At 41.6% G+C, this 22,235-nt stretch overlaps 1 protein-coding gene across 1 annotated transcript; it reads left to right on the forward strand.

Moving 5' to 3' along the window:
- The first annotated feature begins 10,128 nt into the window (after positions 1–10,128).
- Positions 10,129–21,933, forward strand: LCOR (ligand dependent nuclear receptor corepressor). The gene is made up of 4 exons (XM_048505214.1): positions 10,129–10,255; positions 13,200–13,484; positions 17,007–17,100; positions 20,334–21,933. The coding sequence occupies exons 2-4, from the start codon at positions 13,250–13,252 to the stop codon at positions 21,301–21,303; spliced, it is 1,299 nt and encodes a 432-aa protein (XP_048361171.1). The 5' UTR covers positions 10,129–10,255; positions 13,200–13,249; the 3' UTR covers positions 21,304–21,933.
- The last annotated feature ends 302 nt before the right edge of the window (positions 21,934–22,235 follow it).

Here is a 22,235-nt window from a genome sequence, read left to right on the forward strand (position 1 = left end):
AGCAACCATATCCTTGGTGAATTCGTTCTGCAACTACTGGCCAGTGTCAAAACATCCTTACTTGATCAGATATCTACAAAGAGCATCCACCATGGATAAGCCCATCAGTCATAAGTTCCCTACTTGGAAACTCAACATCGTTTTAACAGCACTGATGAGACCACCCTTCAGTCCAATTAGAAAAATCCCACTCAAGTTTCTCAGGCTGAAAATATTTTCCTAGTGGCAATGACATCAGACCAATGCATCTCTGAATTAGGGGCCCTAGCCATGGACAATTCCCCATGTATCTTTCACAAAGATAAGGTTGTCCTATGTACTAATCCTCTTTTTCATCCTAAGGTAGATTCTAGATTTCCTAGGCAGGAGGAAGTATACCTTCCTTCCTTCTGTCCAATCCCCAACCATCCCAGGGAAAAGATCTGACATACCTTAGATATTCGGAGGGTTCTAAAGGCGTACACTATCAGGATGGAGAGCATAAGGCAAACAGATGCCATATTTATCTCCCTGTCCTTTCCAAACAAGGGAGAAAAATCTTAGCCCAAACCATGGGCTTAGATAATGTATTTCTGAGGCCTATAGAGCACAGGGACTTGTTCCTCCTAGAAGCAAAACCACACATTCTGTTAAGAGAGCGGCCTTCAATGCTGTCCTGGTTAAGAATGCGTTGGTGGAGAAAATTTGTAAAGTGGCCAGCTGGTAATCCATCTCCACCTTCACCAACCACTGCAAGATAAATAAGTTCAGTTCAGCAGACACGGCCTTTGGCTGCAGGGTTCTGCAGCATGTGGTAAATTACTAGACCCAGCCCTCCCACATTAAGTGACGCTGCTTTGAAAGGTCCCAAATGAAATGTCCTCCTGCTTAATGGAGAACGACCATTGACATTTATCATGAAGGGTCCTTCTCCTCTGAGCCAAAGAGGGCATCTTGCCCATTTGGTCTAATTTTTAATCTAGTTTTTATCCAATAGGCCATTATAAACAAGCAAAAATACAGAATAAAATGGGAAAATGTTGCATGTGCTCCTGCTTCTATTTACAGTCCCTTCTTCCTTATCCTACCAAGTTGAGAGTTAGCATTATTGGGCTGTGCCAGCCCAAGGGGAGGACGTTCTTTCTTGCCTTCCTCTTTCTTCTTGTACAAATTAGCTGTTCACTGTTAGTGTAACTGTTGCTCTTTGGAGTTCTGAAACTGAGGGGCGACTCCCACCAGAAACAGGAAGCTGAAGGTTAGATCCTGCCTCCCTGGGTATGTGGTGGGAATCACCCAAATGAAGATGACCTCCTTAGCTCAGAGGAGAAGGACCCTTCATGGTAAATGTCCGATGGTCATTAAGCAGGCAGAAATTACTTGTTTTGCATTCAGAAGTGCCATACAGACTTCTGATGGATTTCTGATGCCATTGATTGTCCTGTTTTTCTTATCCAGTTGTTTGGGATCAGGATTGGCATCGTACTTCAGTGATTCTGGTACTTTTTATTAACAATGGTGTTAGATGAGTGCTGTTAGATCCTGCAAGTTTTCATCACTTTCCCTCTCTTTGCATTTTAGGCAGGTGAGAGAGATTATCTAGAGATTTAGAGTTAGGTGTCATCTATTTGGTACTGTTTATATCGCCATCAGGGTTGGATAAAGGAGTTAGCTTTTGAACAGGATTGACCTCCCCCGAAAAAGGTTTGCATTTTGAAGGTGCTATTAAGTTTATGCCTGCAGTTGAAGACCCAAATCTCATCTCTGGCATGTGGCTTCCCTGTGCAGTTTTGGTCAGTGTGCTTGCTGCATGCTTTCCTTTACAGGGAACTGCCTTTGAAAAAATATTAGGTAATTTCATTTGGTCAAAACACAGTAGCACTGTTCAAGGGTACAAGTTAGCATGCTGTATCTTCATATCTTATTATTAGTAAAAGGACTTTGCCAGTTTGGTTCTAGGTGCTGTTAGTAGGATTAGTTCCAGCTCTAAAAAAACATGTGGTACAAAATGACTACTTTCTTCGGTATATGCCTGCCTGAGAATTAACTTCTGCTCCTTCCTTGATAGCTTCTTCAGAAACTTGGGAATGATTGGAATGGGTGGGAAGGCATACAGTGGGGTCTTGGGCCAAGGAGACACCAGAGCATCCGTGGCAAAGGCCTGCGGGTGGTGGTATCTGGACATGAAGACTGGTAGTTGGCAATTGTCCGCTGACGCAAAAAGGTCCACCCCTGGTTCCCCAAACTTCCATCCAAGATGCCCTCAGTCGCCTCCAGGAGAATTGAGATCTTCTACAGAGGTTCTACTTCAGATGCTGCTTTAGAGACGGTATTCTCTGTGGGCACCTTGACTACATAGCATTCACTTCCCACAAGTGGTGGTCTTCGTTTTTAAAACCAGGCTAAGACTCTTGGCTTTTGCTTGCATGCTTTAGCGAATAAAGGTTAGATTGATTTGAATAAACATTGTTATTTACAGAATAGCATACAATGGGTGGGAAAGCATACATGACTGTGGCAGAGGCCTGGTAGATGTTGCACAGGTGCCTCTCAGATTCTTTAAAGGCTGCTGATGGGGCTCCCAACAGTAGCCTCTATTATGCACATGCACAAAGAAGTCCATTTACAGGGAGGATTAATTTTGGGGAATTTTGTACATTTTTCTGTGTACTGGGGGGGGGGGCATGCCCACGTTTTCAGGAAAAGTATCTATAGATGACACAAGGTTGAAAATTAGATATATAGATGGATAAATGGAACAGGTAGATAGATGCAACTGTGTAGGTTTGTCCATACATTTCTGTACTTTCCTGTAAGACTGAAACTTTCAAGCATTAACTGTTCATTTAATTTTTTTGATCAATTTGAAACTGAAAATGTTCAATAAAGTGCTTTTTTGATAATCTCATTTACTGCTTATGAACAGGATAGAAGCAATCCTCTGTTTTTCATGTAAAATGTTCGCCTTGTTGACCCGTACATCATTTATATTAGGAGATTATTTAAGATTTGCAGCCCAATCCTAAACACACTTACTTGGAAATAAATAACATTGAATGCAGTGGGATTTGCTTCCTGGTAAATACACATAGATAAGCTTTGCATATAACATAGCCACTATTACCAGTTGTTTTGGAATGGTCTTGTTACCAACTCTAACCACAGTTGCCCAGGATGAAAAAATAGCATTAGATAGGTGGGATGCAGGAATTAAATTTAATGTATATGAACTGAATGTTTACAGCTTTTTGAAACCAGCATTTGCAACTGCTTGCATAGATTTAGCCTGGGTTTCTTCCAATCTTTCTCTTCGTTTTGTCATATTTGTTGGTTTATTTTGTTTTTATTCTTCATGTTTGTTTCTGCCTTTTGAAATGTTCTTCTCCCACTGAGCAGAGGACGTCTTGTGGGTGTTCCTCACCATCCAATTGGGGAGGCAGGAGATGACTTTTTTCTCTTTCCTACCTATTCATGATGGTGAGACCTCCCCCATCTTCTTCAGTTCTTTTTCTGCCTAGTCAAGGTAGAGCAGCTTTTAAGATGTCTTCACTTCTCTTGTCTTCTGCCTTCCTTCTGAACTATGCTTTTCTATCTATCCAAAATCTCCTCTTCGGACTTTTCTTCCTTGGACTTCCCCCTCGCCTTTTTCCCCCTCTTGCCTCAGGTCGGGAAGCTGAAGAAGAGATCAAAGGCTTGCTCATTTACAGCTCATAAGATGATCCCAGCGGCACCCAAGCATGCAGGCCTCTGACAACGAAATATTCCTTTCTGAAGATGATATGCCGGTGCTTTTAATGGCCAAAGAAGGTTGTGACCCAAGGAGCAAGCCTTCTCAGGCTGCTCGGTTTACAGTCTCTTCAAAGCGCAGCAAGAGGACTCAGGCAGTGGAGCTGGCTGAAAAGCACACCAAAGTGCTGAGGAAATGGCTTCCGCTGCTGCCCTTGGCACTCTAGCTGAAACCACCATGAGCCCCAGCCACAGTGCTTCCCTCTCCAGAGCATCAGCACAGGAGCCCTCGGTCTCCTTGGGAGTAAATGCAGGGGGTAAGATACCTGCAACTGGTCCTATCACCTGCCCCCAGACTTCCATTCATTTGCAAGGGACATGTTGCAAGAGCAAGTACTGTCCCTGATTCAACACACCTTCCAAGTTTGGAGACTAGAAAGCAGAGCTCCTTCCCCTATGGTCTTCAGGGATCCTGATCCTAGCATAGTGGGGAACAGGTTAACTAAGGCTGCTCTTAAAAGATGCCTCTCCAGCCCTGATAGATATGCTGCCAGGAAACCTGGCAGACTCAGACTCTAGGATGGAGGCAAATTCATCTCTGAGGAACAGGAGGAAGGTGAACAGATGGAGGTACCTGAGCAAGCAGTGCACTTCTTCAAAGAGGATTATCAATAACTCCTCAACAAGACCCTAGCAGCTCTAGAAATCAAGAACGTGGAAGGGGAGGGGGGAAAACGCAATGCTGACTTACAGTCTACTCATACCAGTGACAACTAATTCCTCCCTGACACAGGGTCAGGCAAGAAGGTCTTTCCAGTTTTTTGAGTGCCACATGAAAGCTGAACAGGAGAAACCTATGTCTAATAGACAGTTCCCAACTCTGGTTAAGAAATTATACAACTGAACTGCTTATGCCAATGATATCTTGGTTCCATTGGTAGATGCTCCAGTGGCAGCTCTCCAGTCTTCAGGCCTCTTCTCTGAAGATGGCAAGAGCAACGTTAGGGTCAGCCTGGATTGGACCCCAGGGGCCCATATGGAAAAAAGTTCCCCTCCAGAAATGATAGGGATGGCCGGTACAGTAAGTCCAAACAAGCATGACTATGCCCCCTGTGGCGAAACGGGCTTGCCTATGGTTTGCAGGCCCTATTTCGCTCTCAGCCCTCTCCCAGAGTTATTGCCTTTTCTCTGGAGAGGACTATCTCATTCCCAGGGTACGCTGCCACCACCTGGCCAGTTTTAGGACTGCCCACTGGGAAGGGCCAGGACCTCCCAGTTTCCTGTTCCACTAGCGCAGGGGTAGGGAACCTGCGGCTCTCCAGATGTTCAGGAACTACAATTCCCATCAGCCTCTGTCAGCAATTGGCCATCCTGGTAGGGGCTGATGGGAATTGTAGTTCCTGAACATCTGGAGAGCCGCAGGTTCCCTACCCCTGCACTAGCGTGTCCGAACCGGGGGGAGCATACGCAGTACAGAGAATGGTCCACTACCGGTAAGGATTAAACGAAGTTAAGTTTTAATAACAGTAGAACATTTTAAGAGAACTTTTCTGGCACGGCATCCAAATACAGCAAGGAACACAAATAAAAGAAAGGCAAACCGCAAGCCCTCTGGCCCTGTCACTATCACATACCCTGCCTACTAGTCGTTGCACAGCTAGGTAGGTCCTCGGCTTACGCAGGTATTGTCTATGAGGAAGCTCCCATCACTGGGCCTAGCACGCGGCCTGCAGGGAAAAAGCCGCTGCCTTCTCTCCCAGGCAGAGCCTCCCTCTTCCCAGAGCCCGGCAAAACAAGAAGAACCCACCTACAGGGTTCTAGCTGGTTTTATCTTCCTGTACTTTTTTTGGCTCCCCCTGATGTTGTTACCAGGCTCACTGCAACTTCTGCCCACCCGCTCTATGGTGCCTGGTTGGGGACAAAAGGGGAAGCTAGGAAGGGCGGGGGAGGGGAAAGCTATTTCTCCACACACCCCAACACCAAAGCAGGGTAAGATCTTGGGGTGGGTGTGGGGGGGGGGTGACTGTTTCATTTCAAGGAAGTTTGGATTCAATCTCAGACTGATCATTGGGCCACTGAATTAGTCTCTACAGGCCAATCCATAGAGTTCACCCACTTGCCTCCAGATTCACTAATCATTTCCATTGTCCCTCAAACAGGAGAAAAGAGACAGGACTCTGGCAACTATCCAGCATCTGTTTGACATCATTGCAATAGAACCAGTTCCAGAGTTAGAAATAGGCTCCAGTGTCTAGTCAATACTCTTCACTGTGTCCAAGAGAAATGGGGATTGGAGGGCCATCCTCAATTTGAAGTTCATCAACTAATTCATAGAATTGCGATATTTCTGCATGGAGATTCTGAGAATGTTTGCAGAATCTCTTCAACCAGATGAATTCCTAACATCGATAGACTTGACTGAAGGCCACCCCCACATGCCCATCTTTGAAGGGCACAGGAAGTTTCTCTGTTTTTGTGTGGATCGAGCTCGTTACCAATTCAGAACCCTGCCATTTGGTCTGTCTTCTGTCCTGAGGGTCTTCACCAAACTGTTGGTAAACCTGGTAGTACACCTAAGAGAGGAGAACGTCCATCTTCATCCATATCTGAATGACCTGTTAGTGAGGTCCCAATCATTCAAGCAGGCTCAGAGGGACACTCATCAAGTACTACAGTGCTTACAGTGGGTTCCTGGTGAATACCAAAAAGAGCTCATTGATACCAGTTCAAAGGCTAGAGCTCCTAGGTGCTATCCTAGACACCAGACTGAACAAATTCTTTGTTCCTGATCAGAAGGTCTCAGAGATCAAGAGACAGGTCACATCAGTAATCAGATTCTTTGTTTCTGATCAGAAGGTTCCAGAGATCAAGAGACAGGTCACAGCAGTCATCACTGGAAGGTCCTCCGAGCTGATGGAACTCTCATCCCTCCTGGGCCTGTTGATGTCCAACATAGAAGCCATCCAGTGGGGGAGATGTCACTGCAGACCTCTGCAACAGTTCCTAAGATTCTACCAGAGGAGCAGAGCTTGTCCTGGTGGACCAAACGTCCTTCAGAACAAATCCTACTGGATATTGATTTCCCACAAGATATTCAGAGATGCCAGTCTGTCAGGCTGGGGAGTGACATTGGAAGGGACTCTGGCACAAGGACAGTGGTCCCCCACAGAGTGCCCACCAGCAGACTGGAGATTCAAGCGATTCATCAAGCCCTGCTAGCATTCAAATCTCTCAATTTCATGGTCTGATTCAGACTGACAATATTTCTACCAAGGCTCACATAAACCACCAGGGGGATCCCAAACATCAGCCTTGCACAGAGAGTCTCTGAGGGTCCTATCCTGAGCAGAGAAGAACCTCCTTTCCTTGCATGCTGAACACATTTAAAGTACCCAAAACACAGAAGTGGAGCATCAAGACTTTCCTTTTTGTCTGGATAACCAAACACGTGGACCATCCCACAGTGGACCTATTCACAAACTCGTCCAGTGCTGAAACCAGCCACTTCTTTACCAGATTCTACCATCCAAAGGCACTAGCCATAGATGCTGTAACGTCACCGTGGCCACAGGAATTTCTATTTGCCTTTCCTTCTTTACCATCCTAGATCTGGGGAGAGAGAGCAGATCGTGGTTGCCTCCTACTGGCCAGGGCATCCGTGGTTCTCCTCCTTGCTACAGATGTCAATGCAAACCCCACTTTGCCTACCCCAGGCCTAAGCAGAGACATGCTGCATCAAGGACCTATTCTTCAGCCTAATCGCGCCAGACTGAGTTTGGTCACGTGGCAATTGAAAGGGAGTCTGGTTAACAAAGGTTTTAGCAAGGAAGTCACCAAAACCCTTCTTGCACCATGCAGAAGGTCAGTCATCCAAATCTGTAACACAGTGTGGAAAGTGTATGTATACTGGTCTCAACAAAAGAAGCTGAACCTTCTTTGGCCAGACATTCCCACCATTCCGGTCTTTCTTCAAGAGAGAATCATGTTGGGTCTCCCATCAGCCACACTCAGGTGTCAGGTCACTGCCCTTGCTACAGGAGTCCCTGGAATGAATGACTGGCCTCTGGCTCAGCATCCACAGGTGATCAGTTTCCTCAAAAGAGCAAGGCTGTAGATACCCCAACCATTCCCCACTTGGAGGCTGGACGCCCTTACTAAGCATCCTTTTAAGCCAATAAAGGCAATTAATACTTGGGCTGTGCCTGTAGTACACTGCACTGCTGGCATAATTAAATGGACACATGCTGAATTGGACATCCTGGACAGAAAAATAGGGAAAATTATGACCATAAATCTAGCAGTAGCTAAACAAGCCACTCCATGGGCAGTATTTTAAGAACACTGGAAGGAAGATCAACAGCAAGAAAACATAGGAATGGCTCAGAAGGGGAACTCTAAAGAAAGAAATGGAAGGCCTGATTTTTGCTGTCCAGGAGCAAGCATTATGAACAATGCAATAAAGACACGAATTGAAAAGTCCTACAATGACCCAAAGTGCTGTCTCCTCAAAGAGAGTGATGAAACCATGGAGAGCATCACCTGCTGTTGCAAGAAAATAGCCCAAACTAAATTGTGGTTGTGGTTGTTGTTAGCCCCTCTCTCCCATAGGGCTCAGAGCAGCTTACATTTAATCGATTAAAATAAGATACATTAATATATTAAAATACAATCCATTAAAACTCATGACTGGCGACATTTCTCATAACCCTCCCCACCGCCTCTTTCCTGAGGAGAGACTGTCTGTTGTTATGAAGGAGGCCAGTTTTACAGGCCCTGTGGAACTCTTTCAAGTCCCGCAGGGCCCTGATGGAAGTAGGTAGAACGTTCCACCAGTAAACATTCCACCGTAAAAGCCCTGGTCTTTGTTGAGGCCAGTTGCGCCACAGTGGCTATTACTTCAGCTTGTTTTGTATCCAAATTTAGTGCCCTCTCAGTCCATCCTGACTTTTGTGTATTTCATATGGACAAGGTGATGTTTCATGTGATACCAAAACGTCAACTCCGAATATTACAGACCGTGGGAGGTATGTTTACCATCTACCTGTACATCTAATGGAAGTTTGGTGTACTTAGAAATGAGGAGGGCCTTAAAGTTTTACTTTAGTAGAACATTAGTAGCTTTAGTAGAACATTTAGTAGCTTTGAAAGGGGCTTGGGCAGATTTATGGAGGAGAAGTTGATCTATGGCTACCAATCTCGATCCTCCTTGATCTGAGATTGCAAATGCCTTAGCAGACCAGGTGCTCGGGAGCAGCAGCGGCAGAAGACCATTGCTTTCACATCCTGTATGTGAGCTCCCAAAGGCACCTGGTGGGCCACTGCGAGTAGCAGAGTGCTGGACTAGATGGACTCTGGTCTGATCCAGCAGGCTGTTTCTTATATCCTTAACATAACCTATATGTAAAACTGACTCCATCTTCATAGCCTTTTCTCTGCCTAACTTGGGTCAAAGCATCTCCAGCAACATGATCAGCAGATGCCTTAAGTTTTGCATGGTAGCGGCTTACCAGTCTCAACATATAGACTGAGGTTCCAGCCAGAATCACAGCTCATTCCGTATGCATCGCTGCTACAATTGTTGCTTTAGCCAAAAATGCTTCTGCTGAGGAAATATACAAAGCAGCCATATGATCTTCAGTGTCAGCTTTCATATAGCATTATAAAATCGATGTTTACAGCTCTTCAGATGCTGCCTTCGGAAGAAAGGTGTTGCATCACATTCATACCTCTAACTCTCTTTCTATGATAACTGTTCCAATTTTTGTTGGGACACTGCTTTGGGAGGTCCCACAAGATGTCCTCTGCTCTGTGGGAGAATGACTGTTGGACGCATACCTGAATGGTCCTTCTCCTCTGAGCAAGGAGGGCATCTTGTCCCTCCCAAAGTCATTATAATTGTATAAGACAACCTTGTTTGCTATCCTTCTTACCTTATTCTACTTCTCCTTCTGTAATAGTTAATGTTAAGTTTTATAAATGTGGTTTAGATGTTATGATTGTTCTAATTAGTTTAAGACTGCTCTAGGGCAGTGGTGGCGAACCTATGGCACTCCAGATGTTCATGGACTACAATTCCCATCAGCCCCTGCCAGCATGTAGTCCACGGCTCTAGGGAGTTTCCAAACTGAAGAAGATGGGCAGTCTCATCGCAGACAGGAAGGAGAAAAAAGTCATTTCCTGCTTCCCTAATTCGATAGTGAGAAACACCCACAAGATGTCCTCCTTGCTCAGAGTACCAATCACGGTATGTATCCAACAGTCATTCTATTAATCTCTGTCCCCCTGATTTAGTCTGGAGTAGTGGGTGGGTTTGCACGATGGAAAAGGGACTTGACAGTAAGTGTTTTATACTATATATTTAAAATGACAACTTTAAATAAAAACAAGGAAAGACTGGATTTTTATTAAATATTTTCACAGGAACACCTAGTCAGTCTGGATGAGCCAGCCTTGGAAATTGGGGACCAAGCTCTGCTTAGACAAGAGCAAGCGAAGATCATTCGGTTTGAGAGGCAAGCAGAAGAGTTTCTCCATGCAGTCTTCTATCGAAAAGGTTGGTCTTGGTGAAAGAATGGACAGTAATGTAATGCGTTTGTGTGTTGTATTTTCTGATCTTTTTAATAAGTGCTATTTGAGGTAGACATGTGATTCTTCTATAAAAGCTACCAAGGGTTTTCCCCCAGCAGGGATGCATTTATAAAATTGATTATATCCCTGTAAGTTCAAACATATTTAGGAAGCTCAAAACATCATTCTCTAATTCTCTAATTTCTGTTCAACAACTTGCATATGGTAGATGTTCTCAACACTAATCTCTGGCAATTTTAATAATTCATTTTAATGCTTGGAAAAGCAGAAATATGTCTTTTTCCCTGTTTCAGTTAAAGTGGTTCCTTTCTATATTAGGCGATTGTGAGATTGCCTTCTCTGGACAAGTGAGAAACACTTCAGATTTAGGGCTTCTTGGCTAAAAGCATCTGTGGACCAAGGTGAATCCCCTCTCAGAGTCTAGACAAGTAGATTGGAATGGATGTAGAGTGGGCAGAATGTGTAGTAGCATAGCTATATAAGATATCCTTCTACTGAGATCATGGATCACTGGAGCTTGATGCTGCTATTTATTTTAGGACTTAGTTTAATACTGAACCTTCCCCTTTTGATCTTCGGCTTTGTTGAGATGGTCCTTTACCTGTTCTTTCTTCTGTTTAATACCATTCTGTGAGATAATAGTGTTAACATAATATGTAAAAACCTGAGAAATATCACTCAGATATTTTGATCTATTTGTTCAAAACACACAACTATAATTTTAGAGTTATCGGTGCAGGTTTTTGTGTGCATATTTTTAAAGGGTTTTTTTGGTCCAGAAAGTTGCGTTAAAATTAAAGCTGCATTCAAAGCTGTCCCAAAGTACTTCAGCTCAGTTACCAGGTTTTTTTAAAAAAATAATTGTGATATGCCTTTTGTCTTTTCTTGCCCTTGGGTTAGCCTGTGATAAATCTTTAGTAAAACTTTTCTGGACTTCTGTACCGTATAAAGATGTAATGACATAAAGGCTTTATGTTTGCAAGTAATGCAAATAAAAGTAAACTAGTTGTGTTGTAACTGTGATATAAAATACTATTTTTGAGAAAAAGTAATTGATTGTTCTTGGAAAATCTCATCCAGTTGTGACATAGTGATTTGATCTGTGCCTATGTTTGTTGAATCCAGGATGTGATGCAATTAGAAGAGGCTTGCATCTGTCATTCTTAGGAATCTATAAACCATGGGCCCACTGGTTTTTGAATTTTTATCCCTAGTATTTTATCCCTAAATTTATCAGGAATAATTGCACACTTATACCTTATTTGATGAGGTTCTAAACCTAAATAGAATGTTAAAACCTCAGTTCTTCACTGAAAATGAATTAAAGTGGGACTTATTTCTGAATAAAGAAGCTTTGATCACAAACATCAGAATATGGCAGTGATATTTTTCTAGATAAAATGTTTGCTTATTTACCAGACAAATAAAAATGCATTAATCTGTGATCCCTTGTGTGTATTGTTAGTAACAGTGTTAATAGAGTGATGTAAAATGTCTAGAAATGTTTAATTCATGGAGAAAACTATCGTTCTTTTAAGTTTTTTTCTCTCTAGGGAAAAATGAAATACATGTAATACTTATTTTCTGATCCAACTTAAAATTCTTATACTGCTTTAATAACATAATTTTTTCATGCAATAATAGCATTTGTATATGTATGGAATGTAAAAATGTAAACCGTCTTAGCTTTCTATAAGCAAAAATAGTACGTGAGAGAGAGCCTTAGTACTTGTACTTTAAATTTTAGTAACTGAGGGCGGGGACAATTTTTGTAGCAAACAAAAGAGTGTAATTCTTGAGCACAGTCTCATATTGTTCCAATAGTATTATCAGCACATATTTGTATATTACCTAAAACTTTATAACGTTGAAAGCACTAATTTTTTTCAGTGTTCTAGTTTTTAGTTGAAAAAATGGCGGCCGGGGGGGGGGGGGGGTTCCTCTGGGAAGAGCTGTATTCCAGCTCTTCCCCCTTTTACAGACTTTTACAACTCTGCTGTGCCATCTAACAAAATTTACCTGTAAACTTGTGTATTTTGGGTACTAGACATTTAGTCTGCTGAAGGACTTGTAAGTCCTCTTATTTCAGTGGAAAAAATTTAAATTTGTGCTTATAGCCTTCATTTCTATTTCTAAGCAAATAATGAGTTCATGTCTAATCTGAGATTTGAAGGGGGAGGGGTTCCTCCTAAATGATACACTTAATTTGTTATGTTTCATTGGCTCTTTTTATTGTGATATCTTGATAATTCAGAATTAGAATCCCATTAACAAGGATCTCAGAATCTACTGTTAAAAAGTGCTATAGTTATAATCAATGATTTTATGAAACTATGGAACAAATAAATATATTTTAATCCCTCTTCATTCCTTCACCCAAGAATTTGTTCTTTTGTTCTTTCTTGACCCCAGAGATTGGGTTACATGGTTCCTTTCTCTCTTCTGCAGTCTGTCTAACTTTGGGGGGTTATGATCACCCTCTGAACTTCATCACTGAATTTGAACCCAGGACTTACCATTTCCTCTGGAGTTTGTTTCCTCCCCTCAAACCATAATTCCTAACTAGGTTTAGGCTGTGGTTTAGAACCCCAGTTTGTGAAAACTAAACAAACTTCAGTTTTACTAATATCTACATTGGGACATCACAGCAAAAATGAAGCTTAATTAAAGCCTTAGAAAATGAGGAATATTTTGGGAAATCCTGTGGTAGGGAAAGGAGCATGTGAGCACACCAACAATATAGGTTTGTGCCAAACAAGAACAGAAGTTTGGTGTGATATCTGCATGAAGCCTGCATTGATCCATGGCCTTGACCATGCTGCTTGACAAATGTACATATGTGAACTTAATTGTGTTGCTGAAAAAATGGTTCTGTATGTAATTTTCTTCTTAAATATTTTATCTCTTAGATAGTCCTAGGGTCTCAGACCCCAACATTCCCCTAGTGGCTCGCGAGATCATGCAGCGGATGATCCGACAGTTTGCTGCTGAATATACCTCAAAAACTAGCTCTACTCAGGACTCCAGCTTGCCCAATAGCACAAAGAACCAAAGCCTGCTGAAAGCATCTCTGGTCGCCTCATCCCCTGTGGGTGCAACGGCTCAGAACCCTGTGCTCAGCAAACTTCTCATGGCTGACCAGGACTCGCCCTTGGACCTCACTGTCAGAAAGTCTCAGTTGGACTCTGAACAAGGTATAGATGTTGCACTTGTATTTACCAAAGCATCTTGCAGCTCTGTTCAGTATACTGGCCACCATTAGCTAATTGTGTAGCACTTTAGTTTCAAGATGGACATGCATAAGTTGATCATACGTTTGAGGAGTAAGAGGTATTGGGGATGTGTACATGTATGAAACTGACCAGTAATATGCCTAGCTTTTATTGAAAGCATGCTATATGAATTCATAGTGACCTTGATGTCATACTGCCAACCTCCACAAAGTTATAGCCCACGTCATTAAATATGTTGGAAAGAGTGCCTATCAGTGGAAGTAAAATATGAAATAATGTCTTACTGGATCTAATTCAGTATAAATAGTTTTGTTTGCTCTAAACAGAGCTCTTAATTTTGCAGAGGTGTTTTAATTTATATATTTGAGCCTCTTGCATTCCTCTTAGATGATGCACGCTATATCAGACATTGACAAATTTTCTTTGGCTCTAGGAACCAGTCCAAATGCAAGGAGATCAGTTCATTTTTCAACTTTCAGAGTTTTGAACTTTAATAAACATATTTTAAAATTGGTGTTACCACAGAATCTAATCCTAAACTCTTCATAATTTCTTCTAATTTTGTTCCGGCATTGACAGGAGTTGTCATGTATAAGTAAGGGTGAGGGTAATCCTAGTTATCACCACAACTGAGATAACTTATCCCCAATTTCATTATTGCTTTAAAAAGCTCCGTTTAATTGAACATTGGAACCAGGGTAGAAAGCAAGTGATTAAAAATGAACAATCTGTCACCTTTAAATGGTGTAAAATGATCGTATAAACCAATGGAAAGAATCCTATACACATGCATTATGCCATATAAACATATTCTGATGGTAAATAATAAGCTTTGTATTCAGTCAGTCAAAGTTTATTGTATTTAGCTGTAGGCCTTTATACCTTGTCTCACCAAGCATTTATAATAAGCTTTGTAGATACCACAGTAAACTGCTAAGAATCACAATGGAATTTCAAGATACTATGACAACTTGGCACCTGAGAGTGGAGCAGAGCATAAGAGCTGAGGCTTTTTGAGCCTACGGGCACTTTTGGAATTCTGGCACAGGTTGGCAAACACATCCACAAAATGGCAACTGAAGACTTAACAACCATGTAGTAGATCCCCGGCAAAAGTGTTTGTCTATCCCAGAAAAATACTTTAGAAAAAAACAAAATCTTATCAATCAGGTATTTAAACAGTGATTGCAGCAAAACACTGTAGCAGTTGATAACATTTTCCCATTGTTCTTGGAAATGAGTATTATAATATATTATCTTCCTTTCTAAATGAGAATGAATATGTTAATTTATTCTTGTTCATTTTAGAGTTGAAAGATGTTTATGATTCATCTCAATGCCACCTTGCTTTGTATGTAGACTTAAAAAAATAAATAATGTGAGCAAAGTTGTTTTCAAATTTCCTCTCTTGCCTTTTCTCTAGTAAGGAGATTTTCTTAATTCTGGCTTCCATTTAAATATTTGAAAACACAGCATGATCCTTCACTCCTCCTGTGAGTGAAGTGGCGTAGTGGCCAAGAGCAAGTGTACTCTAATCTGGAGGAACTGGGTTTGATTCCTCACTCTGCCACTTGAGCTGTGGAGGCTTATCTGGGGAATTCAGATTATCCTGTGTACTCCAACACACGCCAGCTGCGGACCTTGGGCTAGTCACAGTTCTCTGAGCTCTCTCAGCCCCGCCTACCTCACAGGGTGTTTGTTGTGAGGGGACAGGGAGGGAAAGGAGATTGTCCGCCCCTTTGAGTTTCCTTACAGGAAAGAAGGGGGGGGGGGAATATAAATCCAACTCTTCTTCTTAATAATTTCTTGACTAAGTGTGTCCACACCTTCAGTATTTTATTTCAAATGGCTGGTTTTAGTTAAATATAAGCAGTGAAAGCACCTTTCATCATATGTATAATTTCCCTAAGTTTGTTAACACCATGAGAGGGAAACCAAAGCTTGAACATACTCAAAATTAGGTCCTAGCTGTTCGTTATTTAGTCTTGGAGTAAGGTAGCAGAACATGGGATCAAAAGGTAACGTTGTTGAGGCTTTGTAATAAGTTTAGTCACGTGCTGTCTGGTGTCTTAGGTGCACTTGTCGTGAGAGTAAACTAATTATTTTCCATTATATCTCTGTATTTTATTTCATTTAAAAAATATTTTACCTTTGTCTTTCTCCTGACATAGGTAAAAAGTCACGTGGATCATGATAGATCAATGTGGTCTTTGATTTTCTGGTAGAACTCAAAAAGTGTCCATTATGTAGGGTTTAGTAAATTGGTCTTTTTGAGAGCGCTTAAGAACCCCTTAAGTTACTAAAGTGCAAATTCAAAATCAAAGTATTTTTGATTTTTTGATTTTTTGCTGCTGTAGTTCGGGAATGTTGTTTATAGAAATGGCTTCAGCACTGATAAAACCACACCATATTTGAAAGGTATTGAATACTTGCAGATGAATTTTGTAGCCTTTCCATTCATGTGAGTATTCTGTAGACTAATGCATTATCATTTATGAATGCATGGACAGTAAATGTGACCCAACTTCCCCATGCTGTCCGATAATTGTTAATGGAGATTGAACTGTTCATATATGGGACACCTGAAAGATGAATAGGCTGATTCTGGATAAGATTTTTTTATAAAGGAGGTGTTACTTAACATAGCCACATATCTGTCATAAATTTACTGTTGCAGAAGATGGTACATTAACTGAGAGACTCCTGGTACTGTATTCCTGTGGGTATTTGAAGTTAACTTTGGTTCCATACGTATGGGGCTGAAGTTAGGTCTTACCGCCCTCAGGGGATGGGACGGTATATAAATGTAATAATAAATAAATAAAAATAAATTGTTGTGCATTTCATATAGTCCTTCTGCTTGAAGGTCATGGGCATTTATGAATGTGACAGTGGGAGGGGATCACTTTGTGTGGATATGGACAGATCACTCTGATAACTGATTTGTCCTTGCACTGCATTGCTAGCTGCCTTGAAAGAGTTGTTAGTAATAACAAACAACGTGGTATCTTCCAAAATTGGACAGGATCTAAGAATGGCTGTATTTAACCTGTGGTCTGCCAGGAGACGTGATGATTGTTACTTACAGAAAATGGCTGCCACAAGCTCATTGATTTGGAAATTATATAGGAGCCTTTCTTGAAGCAGGAAAAAAATAGTGTCCTGCTAAAACCAGTGATGAATGCATTATTGTATAGGGGTTATGTGTATTTGTTTGTTCGGCATCCAGTCACATGATTTTGTGGGCTCCAGCTTATATTCTAAGAATATGCATGAAGTTAGCACTGCTGACCTAAATATTTCTGTTCTGGCTGTGGGAAAGCTTTCTGACTCTTCTGATAACACTACAATATTCAGAGGGCCTTTTTTCTCAGATGAGTGACCTAAGGACAACTTGGGTCTTTCACCATGTACAGACCCACCCATTTGTGTTTGGTTTTACTCATGCTTTCCTATTCTTAAATGATTCTCATGTCTCTGCAGACGGAGTGCTTGATCTGTCTACTAAGAAAAGCCCTTGTGCAGGAAGCGCCTCCTTGAGCCATTCACCTGGCTGCTCCACTACTCCTGGGAATGGGTAAGGGAAAGTCTTATGTTCACTTTGCTCAAAACATTGTAGTTGGGTGGAACAACAAACTTATGCTTCCTCCCAGTGTTCATAGGCTGTGTTTTTTTTAACTCTTTAGAGTATTTTATATACATGCACGGAAAATATTTCTCCACTTTTCAAATGTGAAGTCAAGTCAAATATAAAATGAGCTTTAGAAACGTTTAGCCATATATAGCTGATGTACAAAGTGTATAGAAGTGCTCTTCCAACTTTTAAAATGAGATGCTATGGTCTAAAATGTTGGCCAGCAGCCCCAGGCCTCCGGAATCATTTGTGGTCAGGGCAACTAATGCCCTGACAGTAATCTTTTAGGGTATCAGTTATATGAATCATTGCCTTCACATGAGGGATATACATAATGGTGGTTATGATTTACATGATTGTGACCGCTCAAAAAAGACTGCTGCAGTTGTGCAAAGTGTAGCAGCTACATGTATAGGTCTCACTGTAAGACTTTGGTTCATGCTTATGGTGCCTGCCTCTGATCCCTGCTGGATTGTGAGTCTGCTGGCAATTGTATGTGCTTCCACAAGTGGTCATGTGGGGGCTGCTGAGGAATGTATCATTCAGGGATCAGATTGTTCAGGCTAAGAAGCTAATGCAAACAAGGTGACTGAATAGGAACTGCATAATATTGATTAGTTTGTGGTATAAACAACTCTTTTAGGATAACTTTGTCAGTTTATGTTTGTTGTGGCTGGTTAGATTTATGCTAGAATTGTCATTGTGTTTGGGGAAGATTTTCCAGATGATATACAAAGTAGTTTAGCATTCCTAGTACTATTATATTACTAGCATTTAGATACCTTTAGGTCTTTGTGTTGGTAAGGAGAAATCTCCTAGGATTAATTTTTTTGGGGATAGTATTGTAGGATGAATGGGTCATAACTGAATTTTAAAATGTTGTAGCTAACCCTCTGTAAGTATGCAGTGGCTGGGTTTAGTTGTAGAATTACATCATCTTAAAATTGTTGGATTTCTAGCTACTTAAAAATAACTGCTCCTGACAGCCATTGGCTTTAGTTAACCTATAAAGCACTACAACATAACTACAAGGTAGAATTTAAATACCTCACTCAGCTTAACCCTGAATTCCTGAAGTTTAAAAAATGCTCACATAGAAAAAAATAGTTTCTGTTCTTTCATTTTCTGAAACATCTAGCTTTTAAAAGAAACATGTTTTTCTAGGAACCTTTGAGGGTCATGTTCAAGAAATCAGCATGTTTTGCTCAATCTTAAGGCCAGTCTCGATGCATGATTGAGATCTGTGAGCGAGTATACTAAGCATTTTTAAACTGGTAAATTTGACTTCTAGCCACAAGGAGGAGAGTTGAACTCATTCTCCCATGGTGCTTTTTCAGCCTTTAACTCCACTTTCCACAAATGTAGTCCTGTGGGAAATATACATGTGGCCTGTGAGTTTTCCCAAGCAAGGCAGTAGTTGCTCTGAAGAGGCATTTGCAGTCAGGAATACAGGGAAAGGATACAGTCCCAGTCTAAATCACAGGACTTTGTGGTGGTTTACCCCTCAGGAGAACCATTCACTGATCTCCCAACATCTTGCCTAGTTTGGTCCTTTAGTGTAGGAGTTGGCATAAGAAACTGTCCTCCATCTAGCAAGTTGCCAGTTTGTTCATATATATGGACACTGGTCCACTGATGTGTAAGTAGCCAAAATACATAATGAAAGCTTAAAGGGCTGTTGTATTTACTTATTTCCCTGAGGCTAGTATGGATTTTATTTAGTATCTGTGTGGAGTATTCATTTTCATTCATCTATTCAAGGAATTTTTTTAGCATGTAGGCTATGTGGAGTACTTGTATTGAGACACTGCTCATTTTGTGAGTTGAATAACTAATAGAAATTTGCTAAAAGATAAAGAAACCAAAACTGTGGCAGGCCCCAAGCTGTGCAACAGCCTCCCTGCAGAAATTTGCCAGGCACCGACATTTTATGGATTTCAGTGCCTGGTTAAAACCTTCCTCTTTACCCAGGCCTTCAGTGGGTGGCCCCCAGGGTCTGTCATATCGATGCCAGCTGAAGGGTGGGGGGAGGGAGGGGTGGGGATTTTTAATGGATATTTTTATTGACAGTTTTAGGGATGCTTTTATGGTGGTTTTTAATGTTTTATGTTTTTTGGATGGTAATGTTTTAATGGGGCTTTTAACCCCATTATGTAAGCCACCCTGGGACTTCGCCGTAGGGCGGGGTATAAATGGAATAAATAAATAAACCACAACATAGTTTCTTCCCTCTGCTTTTCCATGACTTAACCTCTTCCATGTAAAGGCTGTCTTCAAGGAAGGAGCGTTTTTATTTAAGATGGCATGGTAGGAACCAAATATATATAAAGTATAATATGCTTTGTTGAAATGTTTTACAAGATTTAAAATAAAAGTGTATAAAGCCAGTTATTAGTTACCTAATCTTCAAATGGCATTTGAAAAATTAGGTTAACTCTTTCTCTGATTAATCAAGTTACTACAGTTTGAAAACAGGTAGCATAATAAGTGGTAGTTCTGCACTGTGCTTCCTTCTTCCTGCCTTGGAATATGTTAAACAAAATGAAACTCACATAGCTTTAAAAGAAAATGGAGTCTGATATTGTGCAGCATTTTTTAGATCAGTTCAGGTTTTCTAATCTAGTGGGTAATGCAAGGTAAGCAAACACCTTTTAGTTCTGCTGAGAAGTCTCGAATATAGTGTGAATGCATACCCTCCAGAATTCTCATCATCCTATAAAAAATGCAGGTGGCTGGTGTGTGTATGTGTTAGTGTATGTGTGTTGAATTTGCTGCATTTGTCACTTGGCTTACTCTTTTATTACTGTACTTGTTTAGTGGTAACGTCACACTAGTAACACGGTCATGCATAAACTCTGGCAAATAACTATTTATTTCTAATCTATAATTAAGATGCTATTTTCAGACACTTGCGCGAAGCCTTTTCTGCTCCAAGATTTTGTGAACCCAACCAAAGACCAGCTGACAGGTTTCATTTTTCTTTGCCCAAAAAGCTTCTCTTTGTTTTTGAACAAGTTTTTTTTAAAAACTGACTGCTGAGACTTTAAAAAAATAATAAAAATTCCACAAAAGTGATGTTACCCAAGCAAGGCCTTCTAATAAAGGAGTGGCCCCCTCACCCATCCCTCCCTACCTGTGCAAGTCCTGCTCACATCAGTTTCCTTCCATCCAATTAGGCGTCCTGGGAGACCCAGCCAGCACCATGCAGAGGGACTTCGGAGTGGTGATGGGGTACCCCCGAGAAGCTGGCAGGATGGAACCAGGGAAGGGTCTGGCCACTCCACATCTCTCAAAGTTCCATTGGCTCGATCACTGCAGATAAGCGAAGAACTGCTGAGCAGAAACCAGCATGCTACAGCTGCCAGCCACGGGCCGTCTGGGCTGCAGAATCATGGACAGCACATGATACTATCCAGGGAGGCTTCTTGGGCAAAACCACACTACGAATTCAACTTCACTCGCATGAAATTCAGGGGAAATGGTGCACTTAGCAACATCAGTGACCTTCCTTTTCTTACAGAAAACTCGGCCTTTCAAAAAATGGCACTTCAAACTAAACAGGATGGGAAAAAGGACATGAGCCATTCAACTCCTGTGGATTTAAAGATACCACAAGTTCGAGGCATGGACCTTTCGTGGGAGTCCCGTTCTGGTGACCAGTATAGCTATAGCTCTTTGGTGATGGGTTCACAAACGGAGAGCGCGCTAAGTAAAAAGTTAAGGGCTATCCTTCCGAAACAAAATAGGAGGAGCTTGCTGGATCCCGGACCAGATTCCTGGGGCTCAGATGCTGAGCAATCTACCTCTGGACAGCCATATCCCACCTCTGATCAGGAGGGAGATCCAGGCTCTAAGCAACCTCGGAAGAAAAGAGGCAGATACAGACAGTACAACAGTGAGATATTGGAGGAAGCAATCTCTGTGGTGATGAATGGGAAAATGAGCGTCTCCAAAGCTCAGAGTATTTATGGGATCCCCCATAGCACCCTGGAGTATAAAGTGAAAGAGAGGCTGGGCACTTTGAAAAACCCTCCAAAGAAAAAAATGAAATTAATGAGGTCGGAGGGGCAAGATGTCTCTGTAAAGCTTGAGATAGATCCCCAGGGAGAGGCAGCACAGAGCACGAATGAGTCAAAGGATGATTAGGGATGTTGTAGAGTGCCAATTACTTAACAAACTGGGTGAGCACTATGGCATTGTTCAACTCCCACTGCATGCACCCAACTCCTCTTCAGTCACTGGGTGCAGGACATGCTCCTTGGCAGCTCAGCAGAGACTTGTGTGGACATGGGGAAAAGGGTGCTCTGAATGTTGCATATTTGTAAATTTTCTGGCCCAGTACGGCTTAGAGCCCTTTTTTGTGTTTTGTTTTTGTTTTTGGCCTTTTGCATGTTTCTCTAATATTCTATAGAGAATTAAGTTACCTCACTAAGAATGCAGACATGGAAGTGGACTGCTTTGCCTCTTGAGCCTGCATGGACTTTCGGTTCTTTTTATCGGGTTTGGTTTTTCCATACTCCCCTCATTTCCTTGAACTCCAGTACCAGACTTATAAAACAAAAATCTGGATTGTTGCTTTATAATTGGATTTCATACCTTTTTTTGTTGTTGTTTTCTTCTTGGATCCAGTTGGCTTGAGAAAAAGTTAAACTTTTAAAAGAATGGTTGGTCTTTTTAATTCAGAGATGGTGGTTACAACCTCAGTTGGCTGGGTTTAATTGGAGGCGTTTTCTTTTAAATTCAACTTCTTTACCATTAGCAATCTGCTTAGTGCTCACCCGGAGGGGAGGGTGGGGTCGGGGATGGGGATGTGGGAACTTTACATACACTACCTTCAGAATGCTTTGGTTGATTTGGTTAATCCCTTGGAAACACTACCTTCACTGTTTGTTTGCTCTTTTATAAAGGTGAGAGTTGGACTTGCCTGCTTGAGGATGTAGCCTTATCTCAACAAACTCCTTGTATTCAGGAGCATCAGGGTACACTGAACGATATATTAGGGTATTCCTCACTTTAACATAATATGGCTTTTTGTGACCTACATGCTTTTAACAGATTGGATTTTGAGTTTGCTAAAC

This window comes from Sphaerodactylus townsendi, linkage group LG08 (genome assembly GCF_021028975.2).
Source record: "Sphaerodactylus townsendi isolate TG3544 linkage group LG08, MPM_Stown_v2.3, whole genome shotgun sequence".
NCBI classification, from domain to species: Eukaryota; Metazoa; Chordata; class Lepidosauria; order Squamata; family Sphaerodactylidae; genus Sphaerodactylus; species Sphaerodactylus townsendi.